The 23,863-nt window shown below is 41.4% G+C and overlaps 1 protein-coding gene across 2 annotated transcripts in view; it reads right to left on the reverse strand.

The window, feature by feature from the left end:
- Positions 1 to 23,863, reverse strand: part of LOC133464866 (A-kinase anchor protein 13) — a 164,825-nt gene that overhangs the window by 17,864 nt on the left and 123,098 nt on the right. For both annotated transcript variants that reach the window (XM_061747065.1, XM_061747058.1), the window contains 13 exons: positions 23,306 to 23,373; positions 22,448 to 22,514; positions 21,615 to 21,765; positions 19,778 to 19,890; positions 18,815 to 18,961; positions 16,535 to 16,791; positions 13,379 to 13,504; positions 12,466 to 12,583; positions 9,486 to 9,734; positions 9,329 to 9,405; positions 6,790 to 6,971; positions 4,040 to 4,122; positions 2,758 to 2,946 (listed from right to left, as the gene is read on the reverse strand). In XM_061747065.1, coding sequence (XP_061603049.1) covers positions 2,758 to 2,946; positions 4,040 to 4,122; positions 6,790 to 6,971; positions 9,329 to 9,405; positions 9,486 to 9,734; positions 12,466 to 12,583; positions 13,379 to 13,504; positions 16,535 to 16,791; positions 18,815 to 18,961; positions 19,778 to 19,890; positions 21,615 to 21,765; positions 22,448 to 22,514; positions 23,306 to 23,373 — 1,827 coding nt within the window. The remainder of the gene's footprint in view (positions 1 to 2,757; positions 2,947 to 4,039; positions 4,123 to 6,789; positions 6,972 to 9,328; positions 9,406 to 9,485; positions 9,735 to 12,465; positions 12,584 to 13,378; positions 13,505 to 16,534; positions 16,792 to 18,814; positions 18,962 to 19,777; positions 19,891 to 21,614; positions 21,766 to 22,447; positions 22,515 to 23,305; positions 23,374 to 23,863) is intronic.

The following is a 23,863-nucleotide window of genomic DNA, read 5'->3' on the forward strand; positions in this document are numbered from 1 at the left end:
ATGCGAACGTACGGTGCGCGTCGCCGCGTATCCTACGCCGTCGATTTAACGCGGAACCATAAATCAGGCTGACGCGCGCGCATTTGTCAGTTTTCTTTTCCTCTTTTCAACTGAGCAAACACAGAAACTGAGGGTGCAATGCTGATGCACCCTGGTAGACCCGGGCCTGCTAGTACCCGTTCACGTATCAGATGTGGTCAATTACCGGTAAAAGTGGAAGAAACACAACATTGTGAGCTCATTTAGGAACAGTAGCTCCTTCACCTGCAGACGGAGCTGCAGAGGATTTTTCCTTCCTTCTTTTCCCTCCACATGTTTATGAGACATTATTGTAAAACAAGGCCCTGGTTTCTGTAACCAGCTCCATGTTTTAGTGGAACGCCGGCCGCCTGCAGCAACACTCAGAAATCAGCAGCAGCACGAAACGTCTGCGTGCAGCTCGCAGCTCCGACCACGACGGCACAAACACAACCAGAGGTTTGTTGTGACTGCGTCTTACTTAAAATGCAAATGTGCAAAACCTTCTTTAAATACTTTACTGCAGAATGAGAGTCAACCACATTAGCTGTTTAATCTTTCAGAGTAAATGATGTTTGCCGACAGAATGAGGAACTGATGAGAAAGGACAAAGTGTCATGTTTTACTCTATTCAGTCTTTCATAACCTGAAAGAATAAAAATCAGACTAAGTGTCCTGAAAATAATCGAAATCCAGCTTGTGGTTTAGAAAAGACGCGACTGTTTTATGTTTCATTCCTCCAAATATACCAGCTGTTTGAATTTAAATTGATGTTAATGGGCAGAGGATGTGCCGTTCCTCTGCATCTTTCTCACTTCTCATGCACAATTGATGAACAGGGACTGCAAAAGCTCCAAACTCCAGCTCAAACAAACCCTCAGAAACACACCCTGAGTCTTTTTAAGGGTTTTTCCGTGCAGTTTTCCAGGAGCCACGGAAAGCCCAAGGCTCTTGCCCGCTGCTCGCTCTCAGGCCCTAATGAGATTGAACCTACCAAGCCAATTACCTCGGAAATGGATAAAGAAATCAGTCCTGTGTCAAAGAAAACCGTGTTCAAGTCTGATTTCTGGCCAGAATAGTGATCATCTAAATGTGGAACTCTTCATTTGGTGACTCTGAAATAATCAGCCGAGGTGGTGAATGAGGGGAGTTAAGGGCGAGTGTCCAAACGAGGGCATCTCTGTGTCTGGTCGAGGAATGGGTGATATTTTACCGTTCACGATAAACCGCCAAAAAAATTCCCCACAGTAAGAATTTGTATCTCACAGTAAAAATGATAAATTTCCGTTGATGATGTTTTTGTGTAAAACTGATTTATGGTTCTGTGTTAAATCAACGCACAACGTACGTGAAGGAAGGAAGGAAGGAAGGAAGGAAGGAAGGAAGGAAGGAAGGAAGGAAGGAAGGAAGGAAGGAAGGAAGGAAGGAGAGAGAGAGCAGGAGGAAGGAGAGAGCAGGAGGAAAGAAGGAAGGAAGGGAAAAAAGAAGGAAGGAAATGAGCCTGAAAGAAAGAAAGAAAGAAAGAAATGAGCCTGAAAGAAAGAAAGAAATGAGCCTGAAAGAAAGAAAGAAATGAGCCTGAAAGAAAGAAGCCTAAAAATAAAGAAAGAAAGAAAGAAGCCTAAAAAGAAAGAAAGAAAGAAAGAAAGAAAGAAAGAAAGAAAGAAAGAAAGAAAGAAAGAAAGAAAGAAAGAAAGAAAGAAAGAAAGAAAGAAAGAAAGAATCCCTAGTCTGGTCCAAGCATTCTGCATGATTAAAAGCCAAGGGGGGGTTGTGACAAATTTGGCTGTGGATTAGCCATTTCTTTTGATTTTTCTTAAATTCGCTGTATGAGAAGGACTCTCTTATGTTTTGAGGGTTTGTATTCCACTCATTAACCGCCCTGTAGGTAAAAACTGATGGACCAAATACATTTTTCCTGAATGGGATCAGTCGCCTCTAGCAGCCGCTCGGGTGACACTTGTTGCAGGTGATCTAAGTTTTATAACGCTGCAGAGCGGCGGCGGAGCCAAGCTGTGACGGATTTTGTATATGAGGCAGTTTTTGAAAATTACAAGATTGTTCCAGCTCAGAAAGCATACAGGACTGTCTCAGAAAATTAGAATATTGTGATTTTCTGTAATGCAATTACAAAAATAAACAAAAACTCAAATATTGCAAGCCTTTTATTATTTTAATATTGCTGATCATGGCTTACAGCTTAAGAAAACTCAAATATCCTATCTCAAAAAATTTGAATATTCTGGGAATCTTAATCTTAAACTGTAAGCCATAATCATCAATATTAAAATAATAAAAGGCTTGCAATATTTCAGTTGATTTGTAATGAATCCAGAATGTATGACATTTTTGTTTTTTTAATTGCATTACAGAAAATAAAGAACTTTATCACAATATTCTAATTTTCTGAGACAGTCCTGTATCTTTATTCGTCGTTTCCTGCTCCGTGTTTGGCGTCATATCCGGACAAAATTAAGCCAATTTTAAGGATGCATAATCTTAAACTAGTAACTACGAGATTTTAAATCGCTAATTGGGATTTGAGTTTTAACGAATGAAAACCTCAGGCGTTTCTTTTAGATACGACTATCATCATTTGCCATAAAATCTGAGATAAGCTGCTCTCCATCTCCCTCTCGCCGTCCTCACGTCCGTCCGTTCAGCCTCATGGCTGTGAACTCCCACTAAAAGATGCATCTGCAGAACATGCATTATAAATCCTCCCTTCCTCCGTCTCACCTTCCTGCAGGGCGTCCTTCATGATGTTCGCGCCCCGCGGCGGCTCCGCGCTGCAGGCCGACCTGAAGAACGGCTCCACCTGTCGGGAGGATTCCTCGCCCGGGCTCAGGCCTTCCCACATCCCCCGGAAGAGCCGGACCTTCTCCTCCAGCAGGGACATGATCTCCGTGTCCTTCTGCCTCAACATATCTGGGAACAGCAGAAGAAGAAGAGACGTTGTAAATGTGGGGGGTTTGGGGAAATGCGGCCCTGCTCGCCTGCACGATATTTATTGGCTTTTTTCATTAAATATACAGAACCATAGAAACCCTCCCTCCCATCCCCAATAACAACATTCTCAGTCAAAATGTTAAATAAAGAATACAGTTATGTACATATACACATACTGTATACACATACAATAGGAATGGGCGATATTTTACGATAAATTCCCGTTGATGACGGAAGGAAGGAAGAAATGAGCCAGAAAGAAAGAAAGAATGAAAGAAAGAAATGAGCCAGAAAGAAAGAAAGAAAGAAATGAGCCAGAAAGAAAGAAAGAACGAAAGAAAAAAGAAAGAAAGAAATGACACTGAAAGAAAGAAAGAAAGAAAGAAAGAAAGAAAGAAAGAAAGAAAGAAAGAAAGAAAGAAGGATAAATTCCTGTTGATACGTTTTGTGTAACAAACATGGCGGAAGGCGGATCTTTTTATCAATTCAATGTAATTGGTGTAGTTTAGTATTTAGTATCTTTTAGAGCAGTGATTTGGCTCCAAAGACTGAATGTGGAGATAGATTTATAGTTACAAAGATGGAGTTGAATTGGTATTTTTTTTATCATCATTTTTATCGTTATCGGGATAAATGCCAGAAATGATCGTGATACATTTTTTAGTCCATACTGCCCATCCCTAACATACACACAATCCTGCATACACATACATGCATATGTACACATACATACATATATACTCATAAATACATATACATGGGGAAATTAAATTGAAGAAATAAATAATAGCGGAAGAAATACATTAAATTAAAAAAAAAAAATTAAAAGTAAATAAAAAAAATTTAAATTAAAAGTAAAAATAAAATATATTTAAATTAAATAAATCGTAATTATCAGTCATCATTCTGTTTATCTCTTACAACCAAGTACAATTACAATTATAATTCCAATGATCCACTCACAAGCATCTCACATCCTCACGTCAGGCGTCCACATCTCAGAAAAACTCTCGACTTTACCTCTTACTATGTGAGTAAGTTTACAGATGCAGCTTTAATGCTCTTCTCTCACCTCTCATCTCTCTGGCTTTGCTCTCCAACTGCCTCTTGTCGTCTTCCGTCTCACTGGGAATCCCTTCATCCTCATCCTTGTCCCTGCCCGGCCGGAGAGAGCAGACACACATCACGTACTCCGGCAGGTAAAATGGGCAGAACACCACTTTATTTATACCGTTTAGGTCCAAAATGTAAAAATAGATTGTTTAGTTGATCAACTGCATAGTTAACAGAACGCTTTTAACATTAATTATCAGGTTTTGTGGTGAAATCTGATTAGATCTGGCTGGTTTCAGCCTTTGAAAACGGGAATATTTGCAGTAATTTAAGACAGATGAAGTTAAACAGTGACATTTCAGTTTCTATTTTTAAAGGATTAAAAAAAGAAAAAACAATATTAGCTTTGAGCTCTTTTTCACTTAGACCCAGTTCACTGCTTCTTTACTGCCAGAAAAGACCTTGACAGCGCCGGAAAATTATACATATGCCTTTTCATATAAACGGCAGTGTGAGCATCAGTTCTGCTTTCATCTCCATTATCGCCAACAGGCTGATCTCGGTTTTGTCCTCTGACAGAAGTCGAGGTCTGCGAGGGGAGAGGATGAGGAATCTCTCTCCTTCCTACTGGCTACGTTAATAATCCCCCGTTCGTAGTGATCTGCCCTTGAAGCCGATCCAGCACTAAGACGGTCCCTGAGTACATCCCGTCAGCAGGTAGAGCAGCTAATCCCCCCGACGGCTCCGTCCTCTGTCACAACCTACTGTTACGGTTACAGAACAGGGCAGGGCAGGGCCGGGCCGGACTTCCGGTATAAAACAACAACATCATCACACGTCAGTCACTGACTGTGTTTCCAGCATCAATAACCCTTTTAAAACACGAATATTGGCAATAACCCGAATTTGCACGGCCATGTAAACACCAATAACCCCTTTGAATAACCAGAATTTGCTCATATTCGGGTTTTTAAAAACCTGAATATGACCCCTGGGTTACTCCTTTTAAACCTGAATATTGGGTCATGTAAACGCCAAACTGAATATCCCCATCAAACGGAACAGGAATGTGTTTTCTGCACATGTTCTGTTCACAAGGAATCCTGGTCTTTTGAGTCCAGGAAGTTCTTATAAACACGGAGAAACCAAGACCAGGAGGAGACTAATCACTTCATAAATGTAATGAAGGATATGAACATTTCTGCATTTGTAGACGCTAGAAAGTACCGGGATAGAAGATTTACAAGAAGGAGAGAGAAAAGTTGAAGCAGCATTTGTTTTGAATTTGGATACAGGAAGAAGAAGCAGAAATGACGGGAATTGCGTCATCACGTTCTCCGTGCGTCGCTGGTTTGATCCAGATATCCTGAATGATTAATCACCATGTAAACGGAATATTCCCAATGTTTCAGTAACCGGAATATTAGCAATAACCCCAATTTTGACTGCATGTAAACGTAGTCACAGTCGAGAGAAAATAAAGAAGATAAGGTCGTGGTCCGATGAACAAAGCTGCTAAATATTTCTCTTGCAACTATGGCAACGGTTTCATGATGTTTTTTTAATTTGAATTAAATTATTCAGAATTAAACTATTTTCCTTCGAGTTTACATGGAAATAGTAATTCCGAATTAAGGTTTACAGGACTGTCTCAGAAAATTGGAATATTGTGATAAAGTTCTTAAGATTTAGATTCCTAGAATATTCACATTTTTTGAGATAGGATATTTGAGTTTTCTTAAGCTGTAAGCCATCATCAGCAATATTAAAATAATAAAAGGCTTGCAATATTTCAGTTGATTTGTAATGAATCCAAAATGTATGACATTTTTGTTTGTTTAATTGCATTACAGAAAATCACAATATTCTAATTTTCTGAGAGAGTCCTGTACATGGAAAACACGTTTGTTCGGCTTTCTCCAATTCCTCTACAGGTCTGGGGGTTGGGAAGGTTCTGATTGGATAGGGGGGGGGGACCGGAAGTTAAACTACCAGAAGAAAAACAAACTTAGTCGCTACAATTTTGAAAAGCTCACAATTTTTACGTTTCCTGCCATCTGTTCTTTTAATTATTTCCAGGTCCTCCAAGCTATTTATTAAATAAATGGTCTCTGCTCTTGACCAGTGTTTACTGCGTGCTGCCATCTTGAAACTTTGTTTGGAAAACCAGCCCAGCGCGGAATATAACGGGCGAGGGAACGAGCAAAAAGAAAGAAAGAAAGAAAATTTAAAGTGGAATGAATGTATACACTTTTTAAATTTTTTTTTTTTATTATTATTTTTTTAAATTTCATTTAAATTTTTTTTTTTATTATTAATTTTTTTTCATTTTATTTTATTTTATTTATTCATTATTTTTTTTGAATGAGTGAATACATAAACTGGGAATTATTCTATTCGGATTTAAAATCAGAATAAACCAGCCACTTTGGAATTAAGTTTAATTCGGAATGGACATTTTCATTTGGAATTAGGTGTTTACATGGTCATTTTTACTCATTTTAAATCAGATTTAATTTAAATTCTGAATCAAAGAGGAATTAAACTTCCCATGTAAACGCACTCATTGTTACGATTACAGAACAGGGAGGGTCGGACTTCCGGTCTACACCAACAACATTAGGTTAAATAAGAGTAAATAAAGAAGATAAAAGGTCGTGGTCCGAGAAGAAAGCTGCTAAATATTTCTCTTGCAACAATAAAGCTTTTGAAGAGTCAGATATTGAAAAGTCTAGACCCAAAGGAAGACCTGAATGAATCCGCACTCACATGGACTGCATGGCTCCCTGGATCAGCGTCATCCAGCTGTTGCGCTCCTCCTTGGAGCTGGCCAGCACCTCCATCATCTCCGGCCGCTCGATCCCCGCCGTGATCAGGAACAGGCCGCGCTCCTTGTTGGCCACTTCCCTGACGATCAGCTTCTGCAGGGAGATGACGGTGGAGCGCTGGTCCTGCGGGGACGGAGGGGCGAGAGGGAGACGAGGGTTAGCCGGAGGGGAGGGGAGTGGGAGGAAGAACAGAGGAGAGAGATCACAGTGGGAGGATCAGGATGTAGGAGAGGATGGGGGGAGGATGGAAAGAGCAAGAAGAAGGGTGGGTGACGGCAGCAGGGAACAGGAGGGGAGGAGAGGGGATGGAGGACAGAACAAGGAAAACAAGTGCAGAGAAGACGAAAAGGAAGGTGAGTTTTAAAAGACAAGAGACGAGATGGTAAGAGAGGAGTTGGATGAAATCTGAATCTTAGAAGGAAAGAAAAGGAGGAATAATACGAAGGCGATGTGACCACGTCCCATCATCCCTCCTGCAGAACACTCGTCTGAGGGGGAAAGAAAAGCTTGGGACGTAAGCAGCGATGAACGGGCCCTCGCACCCTTGTGCACACACAATTTGGTGACTTTTGTGGAACTATCAAATATGGACCAATCAGATGAAGGAGGGCGCGCTTTTTGTCGTCTAGTGTCGCCACGGTAACGCTTTTGACTGAGAAAAGTAATGCTCATCGTCACAGGATGGAGACACATATTTTGATGTATAACACACCTGGGTGCACATTACGGTCCGGGCCGTATTAACGGCCGAAGAAATGGCATAAATTGCACCAAAATGACACGATTAATTCAAAATGGCCGACTTCCTGTTCGGTTTCGGCCATGACGCCAAGAGACTTTTCTTTAAGTTGTGACATGATACAGGTGTGTACCGATTTTCGTGCATGTACAAACCGTATTGTGGGGCTTGAGGCGCAAAGTTTTCTAGGGGGCGCTGTTGAGCCGTTAGGCCACGCCCATTAATACAAACCATTAAATATCAAATTTATCGCCAGGCCTGGCTTGGTGCAAAATTTGGTGACTTTTGGGGCACGTTTAGGGGGGCAAAGAGGCCCTCCTTTCGTCGGAAAAATAAAAACGAGGATAAAAAAAACGAGGAAAAAAAAATTCCTACAGATACAAAAGGGCCTTCGACCTGTCAGTGCTCGGGCCCTAATGAACCGCGTTGTGTCCAGTAACAGAAGCATGAACTGCCTGATGAAACAACCGTCCATCGTCTGTTCTGCGTGCGTCCAGAGCCTTTTCACCCCCTCTGTGTCTCTCTCACTGTCAACAGCCTCTTCTCCTGATGGATGTGATGGTTCTGCTGCCTCTGCCCCCCCCCGGCGCTACGGCCCAGCTAACGCTAACAGCAACAACAGTGGGGAGGAAAATATGACAACACACTCTGGCAGCGCCGGTCCTTCTTATGACTAGTGCTGTTTCTGGCAGCATGCTTCAATTTTAGTTTTGGGTCAAGCTGTCATTTTAGTTTTTATTAGTTTTAGTCACGTTCATTCGCCTTTTAAGTCGTGTCTTTTTCTTTTTCGACGACACATTGGGTTTTCTTTCCCATGTCTATGTAGGAAAGTGGATCTTCTTCTTCTCCCCCCCAGAGCAGATCCCTGCTTTGTTTTACTTAGTTTAACTTTGTTGAAACTACTGAAAACATGGACATTAAACCAGAGAAACTACTGAAAACATGGACATTAAACCAGAGAAACTACTGAAAACATGGACATTAAACCAGAGAAACTACTGAAAACATGGACATTAAACCAGAGAAACTACTGAAAACATGGACATTAAACCAGAGAAACTACTGAAAACATGGACATTAAACCAGAGAAACTACTGAAAACATGGACATTAAGGATCTTTGTTACAACATTTCGTCTCTTTTTGGTCAAGGAAAATGAAGACACATTTTAGCAGAGTTTTTATTTTGTAATCTACATTTTGGTCTGGTTTTTATTCCTCTTCAATATTGCATTATATATTTAATTAGCGTTATCGTCACATGACCAGCATTTTCGTTGTATGGAGCTAGAACAGTCTCATAATTCGCAAATGCACACACCGTTTCACAAATAAATATACGTATTTGTGGATCAAGTCACGTCAGGGGAGTCTCAAAAGTCACATGCAAATCCAGCGCAGCTCACAGACAAAAAAAACATTTGTAAATCAGGTTATATTTGTGTGCGCATCAAAAATACATTTGTATATCTTGTCCTACGCACGTGTGAAATGTTCTGTGCATTTGTGAAACGCTGTGTGCATTTGCAAATCGGTTTGTGCATTTGCGAATTATGAGACTGTTCTAGCTCCACATCGTTGCGTCTCGTCTCGTTTTCTTCAGCTGCTGAAGGTTCGTTGACGACGATATTTAGTTTATTACTGTAACAGTAACTTCATTACTGGAGGATGGAGATGGAGGGAGAGCAGGGGAAGGGAGAGAAACATGGAGGAAGAGAGCCAGATGTGACGGAGGAACCTACCAGCATGGCGAAGACGTATTTCTGGTCCTTCTCTTGGAGAAACACCAGGACGTCCGACAGGAGCAGAGCGTGGACGTCTGGGAGGGAAAGACAAGGTGAATGAGTGAAGAATCCCCGACATGTTCACCGTTACCGGGAGGAAGCACCAGGTCCTCACCCTTCAGCCGGCCCTGGATGTTCTTGAGCTGCAGCGCTCCGTCGTGGATCAGCCTCCGCCTCAGCAGGTCCTCCCGGGCGAAGATCTGCCCGCTCTTCATCATCATGATGGACTTGCTGTCCGTGCGGCAGTGGAACTCCTTCAGCCGCCGCCGCTTGTCGTGGTCGTTCACCTTGCTGTCCACGGCGGCGATCACCTCCTTCACCAGCCGCACGGCGTCCGTCAGGTCCTCGTAGTCGTCCTCGCTCTCTGCAGGAGACGCAGCCGTCAGGAGGTTAGTGGGGGGTCAGCCCGGGGTCAACGAGGGTCAGGGGGGTTAGCGGGGCAGAGACAAGTCTCAGGCCCAGTCCCAATCCCACACTACCCCTACTTTTCAGTCATATCCCTAAATTCTGCACGTTCCCGTGAGGGTAGTGGTGTCCCAATTCCTCTTTGCATGTAGGGCTAGTGGACATAACGAGGGCTAGTGGGCATAACGAGGGCTAGTGGGCTTAACGAGGGCTAGTGGACATAACGAGGGCTAGTGGACATAACGAGGGCTAGTGGGCTTAACGAGGGCTAGTGGACATAACGAGGGCTAGTGGGCTTAACGAGGGCTAGTGGGCATAATGAGGGCTAGTGGACATAACGAGGGCTAGTGGACATAACGAGGGCTAGTGGACATAACGAGGGCTAGTGGACATAACGAGGGCTAGTGGACATAACGAGGGCTAGTGGACATAACGAGGGCTAGTGGACATAACGAGGGCTAGTGGACATAACGAGGGCTAGTGGACATAACGAGGGCTAGTGGACATAACGAGGGCTAGTGGACATAACGAGGGCTAGTGGACATAACGAGGGCTAGTGGACATAACGAGGGCTAGTGGACATAACGAGGGCTAGTGGACATAACGAGGGCTAGTGGACGTAACGAGGGCTAGTGGGCGTAACGAGGGCTAGTGGACATAACGAGGGCTAGTGGACATAACGAGGGCTAGTGGACATAACGAGGGCTAGTGGACATAACGAGGGCTAGTGGACATAACGAGGGCTAGTGGGCGTAACGAGGGCTAGTGGACATAACGAGGGCTAGTGGGCATAACGAGGGCTAGTGGACATAACGAGGGCTAGTGGACATAACGAGGGCTAGTGGACATAACGAGGGCTAGTGTGTATGAATCTAACCCTACAGAGAGAGGGATTTCAGATTCTGACTTCACGACCGAGGGCTAAATACATTTCCCAGAATGCTTTATGTCATCATTTGCAGACTGAATTAAAAAAAAAACAACATGGCTTCTTGCAAGTATCTTTTTATTCGCCGTATCGAGGCTAAAATGCTCCCAAACTTCTGAAGTTTTATTACCCGCAGCTGCAGAGACGCTATCGTGCTGCACGACTCTCGGCAGAGATTGTATTGAAGTGAGACGCCTCACTCCGTTGGAAAACACGTCTGGCGACAATTGTCGACAATGGAATTCATTGTCGACAATTTTGATTATCGATTTTTGTCGACTACGTCGACGAATCGTTGCAGCCCTATCCATGACGTCTCATAAACACACCTCGATGTGTAATATTTCCCCCCAAATGGGATATTTCCCTCTAAAGCAGCAAATCTGACCTGGACCTGTGAGTATTCAGTGCAACTGCGAGTATCGTGTGTAACTTCAGTGTTCAGTGTCTCCAGAGCGGCAGAAAAACGTCTCCTTAAAGCACATTGTGGATTAAGCCGGAGCTTCACATCCCACATGGAGCCGTAAAGAGGCTCCGGGGAAGGATTAGAGGAGACGGTGGGAGGGCTGATGAGCTGCTCCAGATCTGATATGAATAAGTATTTCACCTCCTCAAACTCTGAACTGTTCTCCTAAAATCACCTCTCCAACACCTGTCTCCGTTTTCTCAAAATACATAAACTTTACGGGAGAATTTAGACTTTTCCGAGCCTTTCCTGAAGCGACTTGGCAGCAGGTTGAAGAACGTGTTTACGCACTATTAATAACCAAATGAAGTATTAATTGGGATGAACTCGTATGTTGCCGGGGTGTTGGAGATAAACCAGTCCCGGCGATGCTGCCAGTCAGGCTGACCTTTACGCCGGACGACTGACATTTAACGCCCAGGTCAGTCGTGACGACGTATGAATCTCAACGATCCTCAAACATCTTCACAGAAAACGTTCTGATACATTTACGTGTAATTTGACCTTAAATCAGCTTGTTAAAGGAACGCTCCTTAAATCAGCATCATGTTATCACTAATGAATGCATCCCGCCTTTTTTCCCTCTCACAGGAAAATCATTTAGATTCATGAATAAAACAACTCGTGATCCTGTCTGTGACTGTAAAGGGAAGAGACGCTGCGGACAGGACTAGAATATTGTGATAAAGTTCTTTATTTTCTGTAATGCAATTAAAAAAACAAAAATGTCTTACATTCTGGATTCATTACAAATCAACTGAAATATTGCAAGCCTTTTATTATGTTAATATTGCTGATCATGGCTTACAGCTTAAGAAAACTCAAATATCCTATCTCAAAAAATTAGAATATTCTGGGAATCTTAATCTTAAACTGTAAACCATAATCAGCAATATTCAAATAATAAAAGGCTTGCAATATTTCAGTTGATTTGTAATGAATCCAGAATGTATGACATTTTTGTTTTTTTTTAAATTGCATTACAGAAAATAAAGAACTTTATCACAATATTCTAATTTTCGGAGACAGTCCTGTATTTACGTGTAATTTGACCTTAAATCAGCTTGTTAAAGGAACGCTCCTCAAATCAGCATCATTTTAGCACTAATGAATGCATCCCGCCTGTTTTCCCTCTCACAGGAAAATCATTTAGATTCATGAATAAAACAACTCGTGATCAGGGATCACGTAAAGGGAAGAGATGCTGCGTATGTTGCTCGTCTACTATTTCTTTTATTATTGGCCGTGTTTCTGAAAGTTAAAGTTAGGTTTAGGTGAAGCCCACGTGAAACCCACCTCTCGTGTGCTGCAGCATCCTCTGGATCAGCACCGGGTACTTCGTTATCCTCTGGGTCACCAGCAAAATGCATTCTGGGATACCAAGCCTCCGCACAATGCTGCTGCTCATCTTTTTCTGGAAGAAACAAACAAAAGCGGCTTCAGTGACCCGAGCCCACACAACAGGTGGTGGAGGAGAACGAAGCACTTTGCTGCAAAAACTCTAAATCTTACAGGAATATTTGTCTTATTTCTAGTTAAAATGTCTCATTTTTAGTCAAAAAATCTCATTACACTTAAAACAAGAGTGATCACCAGAAAAATAACTTATTTGACAATTTTCACCTTTTTCAAATAAATCTTCACTTGAAATAAGTAGAAAAATCTGCCAGTGGAACAAGATTTATCTTCTCATTACAAGCAAAAAAATCTTGTTCCACTGGCAGATTTTTCTACTTATTTTAAGTGAAAATCTACTTGAAACACGTGAAAATTGTTGTTTTTTTTCCAGTGATGAGTCTTGTTTTAAGTGTAATGAGACTTTTTGACTAAAAATGAGACATTGAGAAAATGAGACAAATATTCTTGTTAAGATGTTGAGTTTTTGCAGTGTTGCACAATCTCCCATCCTGTTTCTGCACCGTGGCTCACTCTTTGTTAAATAACTGTAATATTTGAGGTCATGCTGTTCTTTTTAAATACTTTCAAGGAAATTATTTCTTTTCTAACTTCCCGTTTTTTAAAACACAGAAGAGAAAGTAGAAGGATGAAGCCAGGCCGATGGGACACGGCCGTTTCCAGGAGGCCGGAGATTCACAAGATTAACTTTCAGTGGAAAGACGTGGACAGAGACGTGGAAAGAGCCGTCCCCGTGAACGTCCACGGCAGCAGGACGGGTATTTGTTCACTGTGACGGAGCTCTGGTTCTTACTTTGATGAAAGCTTTGAAGCGTCTGTCTTTGGTCAGGAGGTCCTTGTAAAAGTTCACAGCTTCATTGTGGCGGCTACAGAATTTTCCATAAACCTTCTTCATGCTTTCACCGTTGGACCCTGAGAACTGGAGACCAGAATGACAGACATGAATATGCAGAACAAAAACTGCTGCAGTATATTAAAAACATGGAATAAAACCAGTAGGGATGGGAATTGATACGATTTTTACGATTCCAGTTCCATTTTCGATTCCACTTAACGATTTGGTTCTTTATCGATTCTCATTTGGGGAAAAAAGGACAACAATGAGGAAAATGGTGCTAATATGATCGGCAGTGTTCGTTAGTTAAAGGGGACCTATTATGAAAAAAACTGTTTTTTTCTTGCTTTAACATATATAAAGTGGTCCCCCCTCAGCCTGCCAACTCAGGAAAACAACCAAATTCTGCAGTGACTGTACAGCCAGAGGCTGAATTTCTAATTTATTTAGCAAAAACAATCAAAAGCTTGTTTTTAAGACATTCAAGGCCTGTTTAAAATAAGTATTAGATGCTATAATAAGTGCCCTTTAATCAGTTACCAGCAGTATTATTAGCCAAGGACATGCTAACGTTGCTGCTGGGTTGAGAAGTCCTGACGTTGGTCCGGAGCGGATCCAAAACACGACATTCATTGATTGCTATTGCATGTTGGTCGTATTTCCTCCCTTTGATGAAATATTCACCTGGCAAGTATTGCTTCTTTTTTACTGAAATGTTACCGGACCGTTGAGCGTTTGATCACTTGGGCGCCGTGTTTACTATTGACTGCTGATTTATGTGAGTGCGTGATGACGTTGTTCGTTCCCACTGGAATCGAAAAGGGAATCGTTTGCTAAATTTCCAAACGATTCCAAGGAATTGAAACCCTGGGAACTGGTTCTGAACAAGAACCGATTCTCGTTTCCCATCCCTAAAACGAGTGTTAACTAAGAAATAGCGTATGTAGATGGTGGGGTTGTAAGTTTAAAGACTCTACAGGACTGTCTCAGAAAATTAGAATATTGTGATAAAGTCAGGGATTAAAGCAAAAAAAAATCCCAGGACGGAAAGTTTTCAGACACGCCCCCCCCCCCCGGTGGTTTAAATTTAGTCATTTCAACCATCAGGGGGAAGGATAGGTTGCAAGTTTGGATTACAAGGTAGACCATACCTGTTACGTGTTGTAATCATATCCTTCTTTCTTTCCGTTGCGATTGAAAACGTAAATTTATAATCCATTCCTGTGAGTTAACTTCAAAAAATAAATAAATATTGCAGAACCTTGCGCGTAACCTACGGCGTAAGGTACGCAGCGACGCGTACTCTACGCCGTAGGCTCTGCGTCGGTGCGACGCGGAACCATAAATCAACGCACACGTGGATGTCGGCGCCGCAGCTCCGCTTCAGTCCTGGGGCCTCATCTATAAAGCTTGCTTGCGCAGAAAAAGCGCCTGAAAGTTGCGGAAGCCACCATCTACGCAAAGCCTCGGATCTAAAAAGAAAAAACTAATCGATGGCTGCCGCTCCAAGCCCACTACTCCACGCCGAAGAGGAAAAAAGAAAGTGTTCTGATTAAAATAAGGAAAGTTGGACTACCGTATATAACAATTGCGTTCATAAGGATAAAGTTTTAAAAAAAAAATAAAAATTAAAGAAATTGTCTCTTCTCCCCGTGTGTGTCTGCCTGTCATGCACGGGTACGGGCGCATGTTGTTTACTTTTAAGCCGGAATTATGGTTCTGCGTCACACCAACGCAGAGCCTACGCCGTAGAGTCTGCGTCGGTGCGACGCGGAACCATAAATCAACGCACACGTGGATGTCGGCGCCGCAGCTGCGCTTCCTCCCGGCACCGGGGCTCGGCGTGTCCCTCCGCGGTACTCCCGGGGACTCTAGTCCCTAGTCCCGCAGCCCCAGTGAGTATTTTGACCGGACATTTTGACCGGAGAGATATAAAATACCGGACTTCGGCATATTTTACCGGACAAAGTCCGGCAATTACCGGACAACGGAAACCCTGGTGAAGTACCCCCCGCGACCGCTATTTAGCGATCTTTTTCTGAATGGTTTATCCGACTTTTTCCAGTCACAGTGAATCAAAGAGATAAGGACAACTATTGTGCAAAAAAACAAAATAAAAAAAAAATCACACATAAACGTAGAAAAGAGCCAACCACGACGCCGTAGGCACGGCGTCGTTTTGACGCAGAACCATAACTCAGCCTAGGCTGAGTTATTAGGTGTCAGGTTACGTGCATCTAAAACCAGAGGAGAACTTTACTGTGTGTGCACAGCCAACAGCTGATTGACGGCAGTGGGCGCCGTTCGACAAGTCACCGCGGCGCTACAGACACCCCGGTGTTCATATTTTTTGTCGGATTTGCGCCTATCTCATAAAAAAATATCCCAAAAAAATCCCCAGGACGGAAATCCGTACCCAGTACGGAGAACTTTAATCCATGGATAAAGTTCTTTATTTTCTGTAATGCAATTAAAAAAACAAAAATGTCATACATTCTGGATTCATTACAAATCAACTGAAATATTGCAAGCCTTTTATTATTTTAATATTGCTGATTATGGCTTACAGCTTAATATTAAGATTCCCAGAATATTCTAATTTTTCAAGATAGGATATTTGAGTTTTCTTACTGGAAAATAATGTGCAATATCATTCACTGCAACGTGCAATTATGTAAATATCCGCCTGTTATCTTATTTTATATACCAGTATTTTGTATTATAATTATTGTATATACCAGTACTGTTTATAGTGTGTCATACTCTGATATTATTATTGTATTATTATTATTTCTATTGATGCCTCTTGTTTTGCACTATCCCCTTTGCTGCTGTACACTGCGAATTTCCCCGCTGTGGGACTAATAAAGGACTATCTTATCTTATCATATCTTATCTTAAGCTGTAAGCCATGATCAGCAATATTAAAATAATAAAAGGCTTGCAATATTTCAGTTGATTTGTAATGAATCCAGAATGTATGACATTTTTGTTTTTTTAAATGCATTACAGAAAATCACAATATTCTAATTTTCTGAGTCCTGTATGGGGTTGTAAGTTTAAAGACTCTAATGTTCACCGGATCCTTCTACCCGATCGTGTCTCCGCTCTGACCTGGCTGGCCAGGATGTCTCCTATCCTGTTGATGATGAAACTCCCCTCCGACCCCGGCCCCTCCAGCTGGCACTCCTTCTTGCGCTCCAGCAGGCGCAGGAGATGCTGCGTGTGCAGCTCCAGCAGCTCGTCCAGCGCCGGGAACAGCTTCTCCACCGTCTGCAGCTCCAGCTGCACCTCCTTCTGCAGGCCTTTGCTGTAAACCTCCGACATGATGCGCAGCGTCCGGATGTGATGCATCTCCGTCTGCATCAGCTCTGCAGACAGAACGAAGAGTGAGAATCATTTAGGGCAGGGGTGTCAAATGTGCGGCCCGAGAGAAGTTTCCAACGCAAAAAAACGAAATGTTAATTTACTAAAAAGGAAGGCATAAATAATTGCCATGAATCGCAGCATATCCGATAATATATTTCTTCTACAAATCCATCGTTATTCCACAAAGAAGAGCATTTTTTTAGTTTTCTAGAATGCATTTACCGATTTTATTTCTTTGTAGACGGTCGTTTATTTTTATTAACTGACTACTATTATATATTTTCGCAGGAAAAATATCACTGCTAAAAAAGATGATAGTAGATATTTATTCAGAGAATTTCAGTTTTGAATACGAGGATAGTGACAAAGTAAAACAGTTAAAAGAAGTGCTGACTTTTTCGGCACACTGGCGTAAATATCCGCGCCAATTTTTAAAAATAAATACACTTAATTGTACTGGAAAAATCTCTAAATCACAAAGAAACACTCTCGGATGTAATTAGAAAGATTTTGCTTTTAATTAAATTTCCTATAAAAAAGCGAAATATAAAAAAAACATACTTGTTTCTGTTTATCTTTGTAAAATGATATTAAAAGTATCTTACATAATTTGAAAAAAAACCGAGAAATTTCATGAAAAGATCCTGAAGAAATATATTTGACATAATTAGAGTTTAAACAAAGTGCATATTTCCTTTAAAAATAACTAAACTGATATTGGATTAGATAATAATAGTAAAAAAAAAAGAATTAGAAAAAAACATTTTCGCACCGTTTTTGTTATTTTGAGTCAGAAAAAAATTGGTCAAATCCGGCCCGCCAAGCAAAATGAGTTTGACACCCCTGATTTAGAGCGAATACAAACACATGTCTGTTTCCGTGTGTGCAGAAACATCCGTGGAGTTTCTCTCGTCCTCATCCTGAGTGAGCGGCTTGATCTCTTCTCAATCAGGTCAATCAAATTTGCCACGAGCAGATTCAAATTAAAGGTTAGAGGCAGCTCGGGGACCGACGGCAAACAGGATGCATGAATGTATAATTAAACGAGTTAAACCTGTAACCTGAGTGGGAAACTGGCTCTTAAGAAGCTGCAGGAGCAGATGTAGACGAGAGTCGTGCGAGAGTGAAAACATGTTTACCGCAACTAAAGTTGCTTTCTTCAACGAAAATTATGACTAAATATCGTCTTCAACGAACCTTTATCACCTGAGGAAAACGAGACGATAACGATATTTAATTATATAATGCAATATCATAGAGGAATAAAAATCAGACAAAAATGTAGATTTTCGTAGATCATTTTCGTTGACCAAAACGACACGAGATGTTCTAACAAAGATCCTTAATGTCCATGTTTGAAGTAGTTTCCTCTGGTTTATTCTTTAAACCAGTCTAGTCTTTAGATCTTTGGATACACTTTCCTACATAGACGTGGAAAAGAAACCAAATGTGTCGTTGAAAAAGAAAAAAGAAATGCGGAAAAATAAATTTGCACCAAATTTAATATATTTAATTTTCTCATACGGCAAAAATAAGAACTTTATTGATCCCACATAGGAGTAATTCATGTTATATCAGCTATAGAGAACAAGGTAGTGCCAAAAAACAATATATATCCCCCCTCACAAAAATTAAGAAAAATAGAGAAACATATTTTCTCATCAACAAAACAAATTTAAATTTTTTCAAATGACAAAATAACATATTTGAACCATTTTTCAGACAATATCTGTCAATATCTCTATCTATATAATAACTGAAAAAATCTGAAAAATGGTTCAAATATATTATTTTGTTATTTGAAAAATTTAAAATATGTTTATGTAAAATATGCTACATGTATATGTAGTGATATGTAATAAAAAGTAACAAAAAAATCTATGTTCAAGTAGAGTTTATAGTTGTGTTGTAATCCCCACTCGCCAGTGCGCCCCCCCCAAGATGTTTTATCACCAGCGGCCACTGCAAGAAACCTCCCATCTTTCTTAGATCTGCGTTAAAGCAACGTAAAAGCGGTGTCCGTACCGTAGATGACGTCCTGCCTCTTCACCAGCTCCTTGTCCAGGTGCTGCATGTGCTGCTGCTCCACACACAGACTCCACGAATCCGCCTCCAGCTCTTTGGCTTCGGCCTCGAACTCCCCCATCAGCTGCCCGTCCATCATCTCCGTCCCTGCAGAAAATGCAATGGACTTTTTAAATACAAAGACAGTTAAATATCAAATAAAAGTAATTTAATGCCTAAAATGTATTCTATGTCCAGTAGCACTTATGTGTGGTTGAATTTTTTTTAGTTTTACTTAAATAGTTGAATATGTTTTAGCCTACATTTTGAGACTTTCCATAAAGTTTATGAACGTGATGTCGTCACCTGACAGCGCGTAGGGGAGAGAGACGGAGAGAGATGGCAGGTCGCCACCGAGTGACTTGGTGTCAAAAAAGAAAACGACCTCGAACTAACAAAGTCAATAAAAACTGCGTTTCTAAAAATGCTGGAGGCCAAGTATGAATCTGATTCAGTGTGCAAATTGATAACGCACTGGCTGAAATCAAGGCTGAATTACAGGCTGAGATCGTGACACCAGCAGCAGTGGAATCAGAATCCTAGAGACAGAGACACAACCCCAACAACCACAAAAAAAGATTTATCTGGGAATAAACCTCCTGCAGGAACGAGCCGCTGCATAAAAGTTGTTAATATTAAGCATGTTATGTTTTTATTGTTCAGTAATAGTGTTTGGTATTCAGTTTCTGAACAGTGAAGGCTCAAGTCAACAGTTTGGTAAAACCACCTGAGGCTTAACGTCATCATTTTTAATTATTCACGGTAATACCGTCTACCGGGGTAAAATGTGGAGGAAGTTTGACGGTATCAAAATGTGGATACCGCCCAAGCCTCGTGTGTGTGTGTGTGTGTGTGTGTGTGTGTGTGTGTGTGTGTGTGTGTGTGTGTGTGTGTGTGTGTGTGTGTGTGTGTGTGTGTGTGTACCTTCATCGGTGAGCGACTCCATGGACTCGGTGACCTGGTTGTTTCTGTTCAGGGAGTCGGTGGACTGGGACAGATACCGCAGGCCCTTGATGGGGATCTCGTCAAACACCGGACTGAAACGGAGACGGTAATAGAGTTAGAAACGACCACGGCGTTGTCGTCGCAGGTCGACGCCTCACAGCCTGTCCTAACTGCACGCGAGCGTCCGACTATCGCATCACACTGCGTGGCATCGGACGCGCTCTGTCCTGAAACACTGAAACCGTTATGGGCCCCCACGTTATTTTGATTGACAGCTGAAACTCGCTTTTTAAAAGGCTGATTTATGGTTCCGTGTTACACCAACGCAGACCATACGGCGTAGGGTACGCAGCGACACGCACCGAACTGTGCGCGTCACCGCGTACCCTACGCTGTAGGGTACGCCGTCGATTTTACGCGTAACCATAAATCAGCCTTTATTCACCGCACTACCCGCGCTATTGAAAGAAACTCCTAAAATAACTCCTAAAAGAGTAAAGAGACAAGTAAAAGATGGGTGAGTACTTGTAATCTTCCTCCGTTTGTACTTTCTAAACAGAAAACAAGATTGATATTGTGATATTTAAATGTTCTTCTATTTTCTTCCTGCCGCTCGCGTTGAAAGCCGGTTGAAAGCGCTGTAGGAAACTCTATGATTCCTCCTCATTTCACTACAAAAACCTCAATAAAGTGGCAGAAAGAAATATTATCCTATTATTATATATTATCTTATTATTATATCTTATTATCTTATCAGAACCTTCCAGCTCTCTGTCCTTGTCCCTCCAGCAGCTGCCACTTTATTGAGGTTCTTGTATTGAAATGACTGTTTCCTACAGCGCTTACAACTTTTTTTTCAACTTTCAACCGGCTTTCAACGTGAGCGACAGGAAGAAAATAGAAGCAGGGCGTCCGACAAATGTTCAGCTCAAAACGGCGCGGCACGTCGCGCTGTGTTGCTCGCAGCCAGTTAGGACAGTCCAATAGAAAATAAAGCAATGGAATTGTTTTTGTCGCTGACGCTCGCTCGCGTCACATGCAGTTAGGACAAGGTGTTGTCGTCGATGCTCAGACTCTCACTAATCTGTCTGGAGACAGAGCGCTGCGGACGTGGGGGGGGGTTTAAAAACAAGAAAAGTAAATTAACACATAAAACCAGACGGTTTAGACCAGGGATCGGCAACCCGCGGCTCTAGAGCCGCATGCGGCTCTTTAGCGCCGCCCTAGTGGATCCTGGAGCTTTTAAAAAAATGTTTGACCTTTTTTTCTTCTTTTTTCCTTTTTTTCCTTCTTTTCTCTTCCTTTTTCCTTTCCTTTTTAATCTCGACATTTCGACTTTTTTCTCGAAATTTCAACTTTTTTCTCAACATTTCGACTTTTATCTCGAGATTGTACTTCAACATTAATCTTGACATTGACTTTTTTTCTCGAAATTTTAAACTTTTTTTTTCGAAGTGCATAATCAAAAAAAAAATAAATCTCCCCCCAGTTATAACTAATATAGAAACATGCAGCATGTGTTGTCTTCATTCTAAGGCTTATACAAGACTTTTCATTTTTTGCAACTCCAGACATATTTGTTTTTTGTGTTTTTGGTCCAATATGGATCTAAAACATTTTGGGTTGCCGAGCCCTGGTTTAGACGACTTCAGTGGGAACTTTAAACGGCAACTCAAATATCTTATTGACTTTAAATTGACATTTGATTCCCCCGGGCTTGTCATTCACACACACACACACACACACACACACACACACACACACACACACACACACCCAGCGGCAGCAGCACACACACACACACACACACCCGTACCCTGCTATGTTGCTGATGGACAGGCTCTTGGAGAGGTTGTTTCCGTGGAAGGGCATGATGCTGGTGTGTCTCCGGGACGACGGGATCGTGAGCGTGGAAGGATCTTCTGGGGACAGGATGGCGGACCAGGGCCGGTCTCGGGTCCCGCCGGCTGCAGTGGAGACACAAGTCACTACAACACACTCCCACAACCACCGTGGAGCCTTAAAACAAACCGTCTACAGGGGCCCGTTTCATGGTTACGGCCCTTTAAACAAAAGAACTAGAGATATATATAATATATTATCCTTCATCTTCTAGCACATTGTTCAAATTGCCAAAAACACATTTTTACATCCTTTCCTGAAAGTTTGATGGGGGCCCTGAAGTGAATACTCTCATCCCTGTGACCTGTCTAAATCTCTCAAATGATTCAAATGTTCATACTCCCCCAAAAACAACAATTTTCACCTGTTTCAAGTAGATTTTCACTTAAAATAAGTAGAAAAATCTGCCAGTGGAACAAGATTTTTTTGCTTGTAATGAGAAGATAAATTTTGTTCCACTGGCAGATTTTTCTACTTATTTCAAGTGAAAATTTACTTGAAACAGGTGAAAATTGTCAAATAAGTTATTTTTCTGGTAATGAGTCTTATTTTAAGTGTAATGAGATTTTTTGACTAAAAATGAGACATTTTAACTAGAAGTAAGACAAATATTCCTGGTAAGATTTTGAGTTTTTGCAGTGTAGTTTGCTGCTAAGTTTATTTATTTTATTTAAGGCAACACTGGCGGGGGAGTATTTGTGTGTATTTGTGTGTACTGGGTCTGTTCTGGTCCAGTTTGACACTCACACTTGTTCCTCAGCGTGACTGCGGGGAGAGAGCCGGCGTCCGGCGCCGAGACCTGCTGTTTGGGCAGCTGGACAGAAAAATGGAGGAGAAAAGCAACTAAGTACAACGTACAACTAAGGAACATCACATCTCTTCATTCATTCTCTAAAAACATAAAACTGTGGTTACTGGATAATCAAACATGCTGTCATGATCTGCTATAATCAGCTTATTGTTTTTATACCTGTTTGTGTTTATGTGTTTGTGTGCTATAATTCTTTTCTGTTTGTCATTATTCAGAGTGTCATGGAATAGAATAGAATAGAAGACTTTATTGATCTCCCAGAGGAGAAATTCAGTCGTGCAGCAGCCAAACACACACAAAAAAATATAATAATAATAATAATAATAATAATATAATATAATAATAAAAAATATACAAAAAATGTAAAATAAAGATAACCAATAAATAGTTAAATAATAAAAAAAAGCAAAATAAAAAGTAGAAAAAGACTATGTACAAGAGGGAAAAAAAAAATAGTAAACACCAAAAAAACTGATATTTACAAAATATTTACAATGGTTGTGTAATTGTTTGTACTCTTTGTTTTAGGGTTTTAGTGTGTGTTTTTCAATGTTTCTACATATGCCATCAACCTGCCAGGGACTGCAGATGTAGATTAGCCTGTATGGCTAAATCTGGCACATTTACATGTTGGACTCAAGTGCTCATGTCAATCAATGTGCGTTGTCCCTTTTAAATAAATAAATAAATTAACAAAGCTGAGATGGGTGTCGGCTGCGGGACAGTGGGATGCAGGAGAGGAGTGGCGGGGCGACGGCGAGGGCGAGGTGAGGGCGGGGCGAGGGCGGCGTTACCTTCATCTTCACCTTGGCGCAGGCCGGCAGGCCGTCCCTGCAGCCCTTGTGGACGGAGGCGTTACAGTCTGGAAAGAGAAGCAGCAGTGAACCAGGGCTGAAACGATTCCTCGAATAATCCGATTACAAAAAATGATAGAGGAATTTTCTCTGCCTCGAGGAATTGTTTAATTTTGCAGCTCAAAGCATCGTATTTCACCCGGACTACATTTAATGCGGCACAACGCGCTGACGCCGCGCACGTAAAGGAAGAAGAAAGAGGCGGATATGTTTGGTTTTAGTAACATGCCGTGCTCAGGCATAGATATATATATGTATATATAGAGATATATATTATATATCTATGTGCTCAGGCAGTCTGCAATGGTCCAGACGGGAGACACATGTAGCTCAGTGCTCAACTTTTATTTTCAATCCACGCTATATTCTTCTGGTCCGTTCTCCTATATGTTCCCCCTCTAACCCGGTACATTCATAGGTTCCTCTAAACATCTGTTCCCGCTACAGTTTTAACTAAAAGAAAAGGCAGAAAATGTCAGAAAAATAAAAACGTAATAA

Source organism: Cololabis saira, chromosome 2 (genome assembly GCF_033807715.1).
Source record: "Cololabis saira isolate AMF1-May2022 chromosome 2, fColSai1.1, whole genome shotgun sequence".
NCBI lineage: Eukaryota > Metazoa > Chordata > Actinopteri > Beloniformes > Belonidae > Cololabis > Cololabis saira.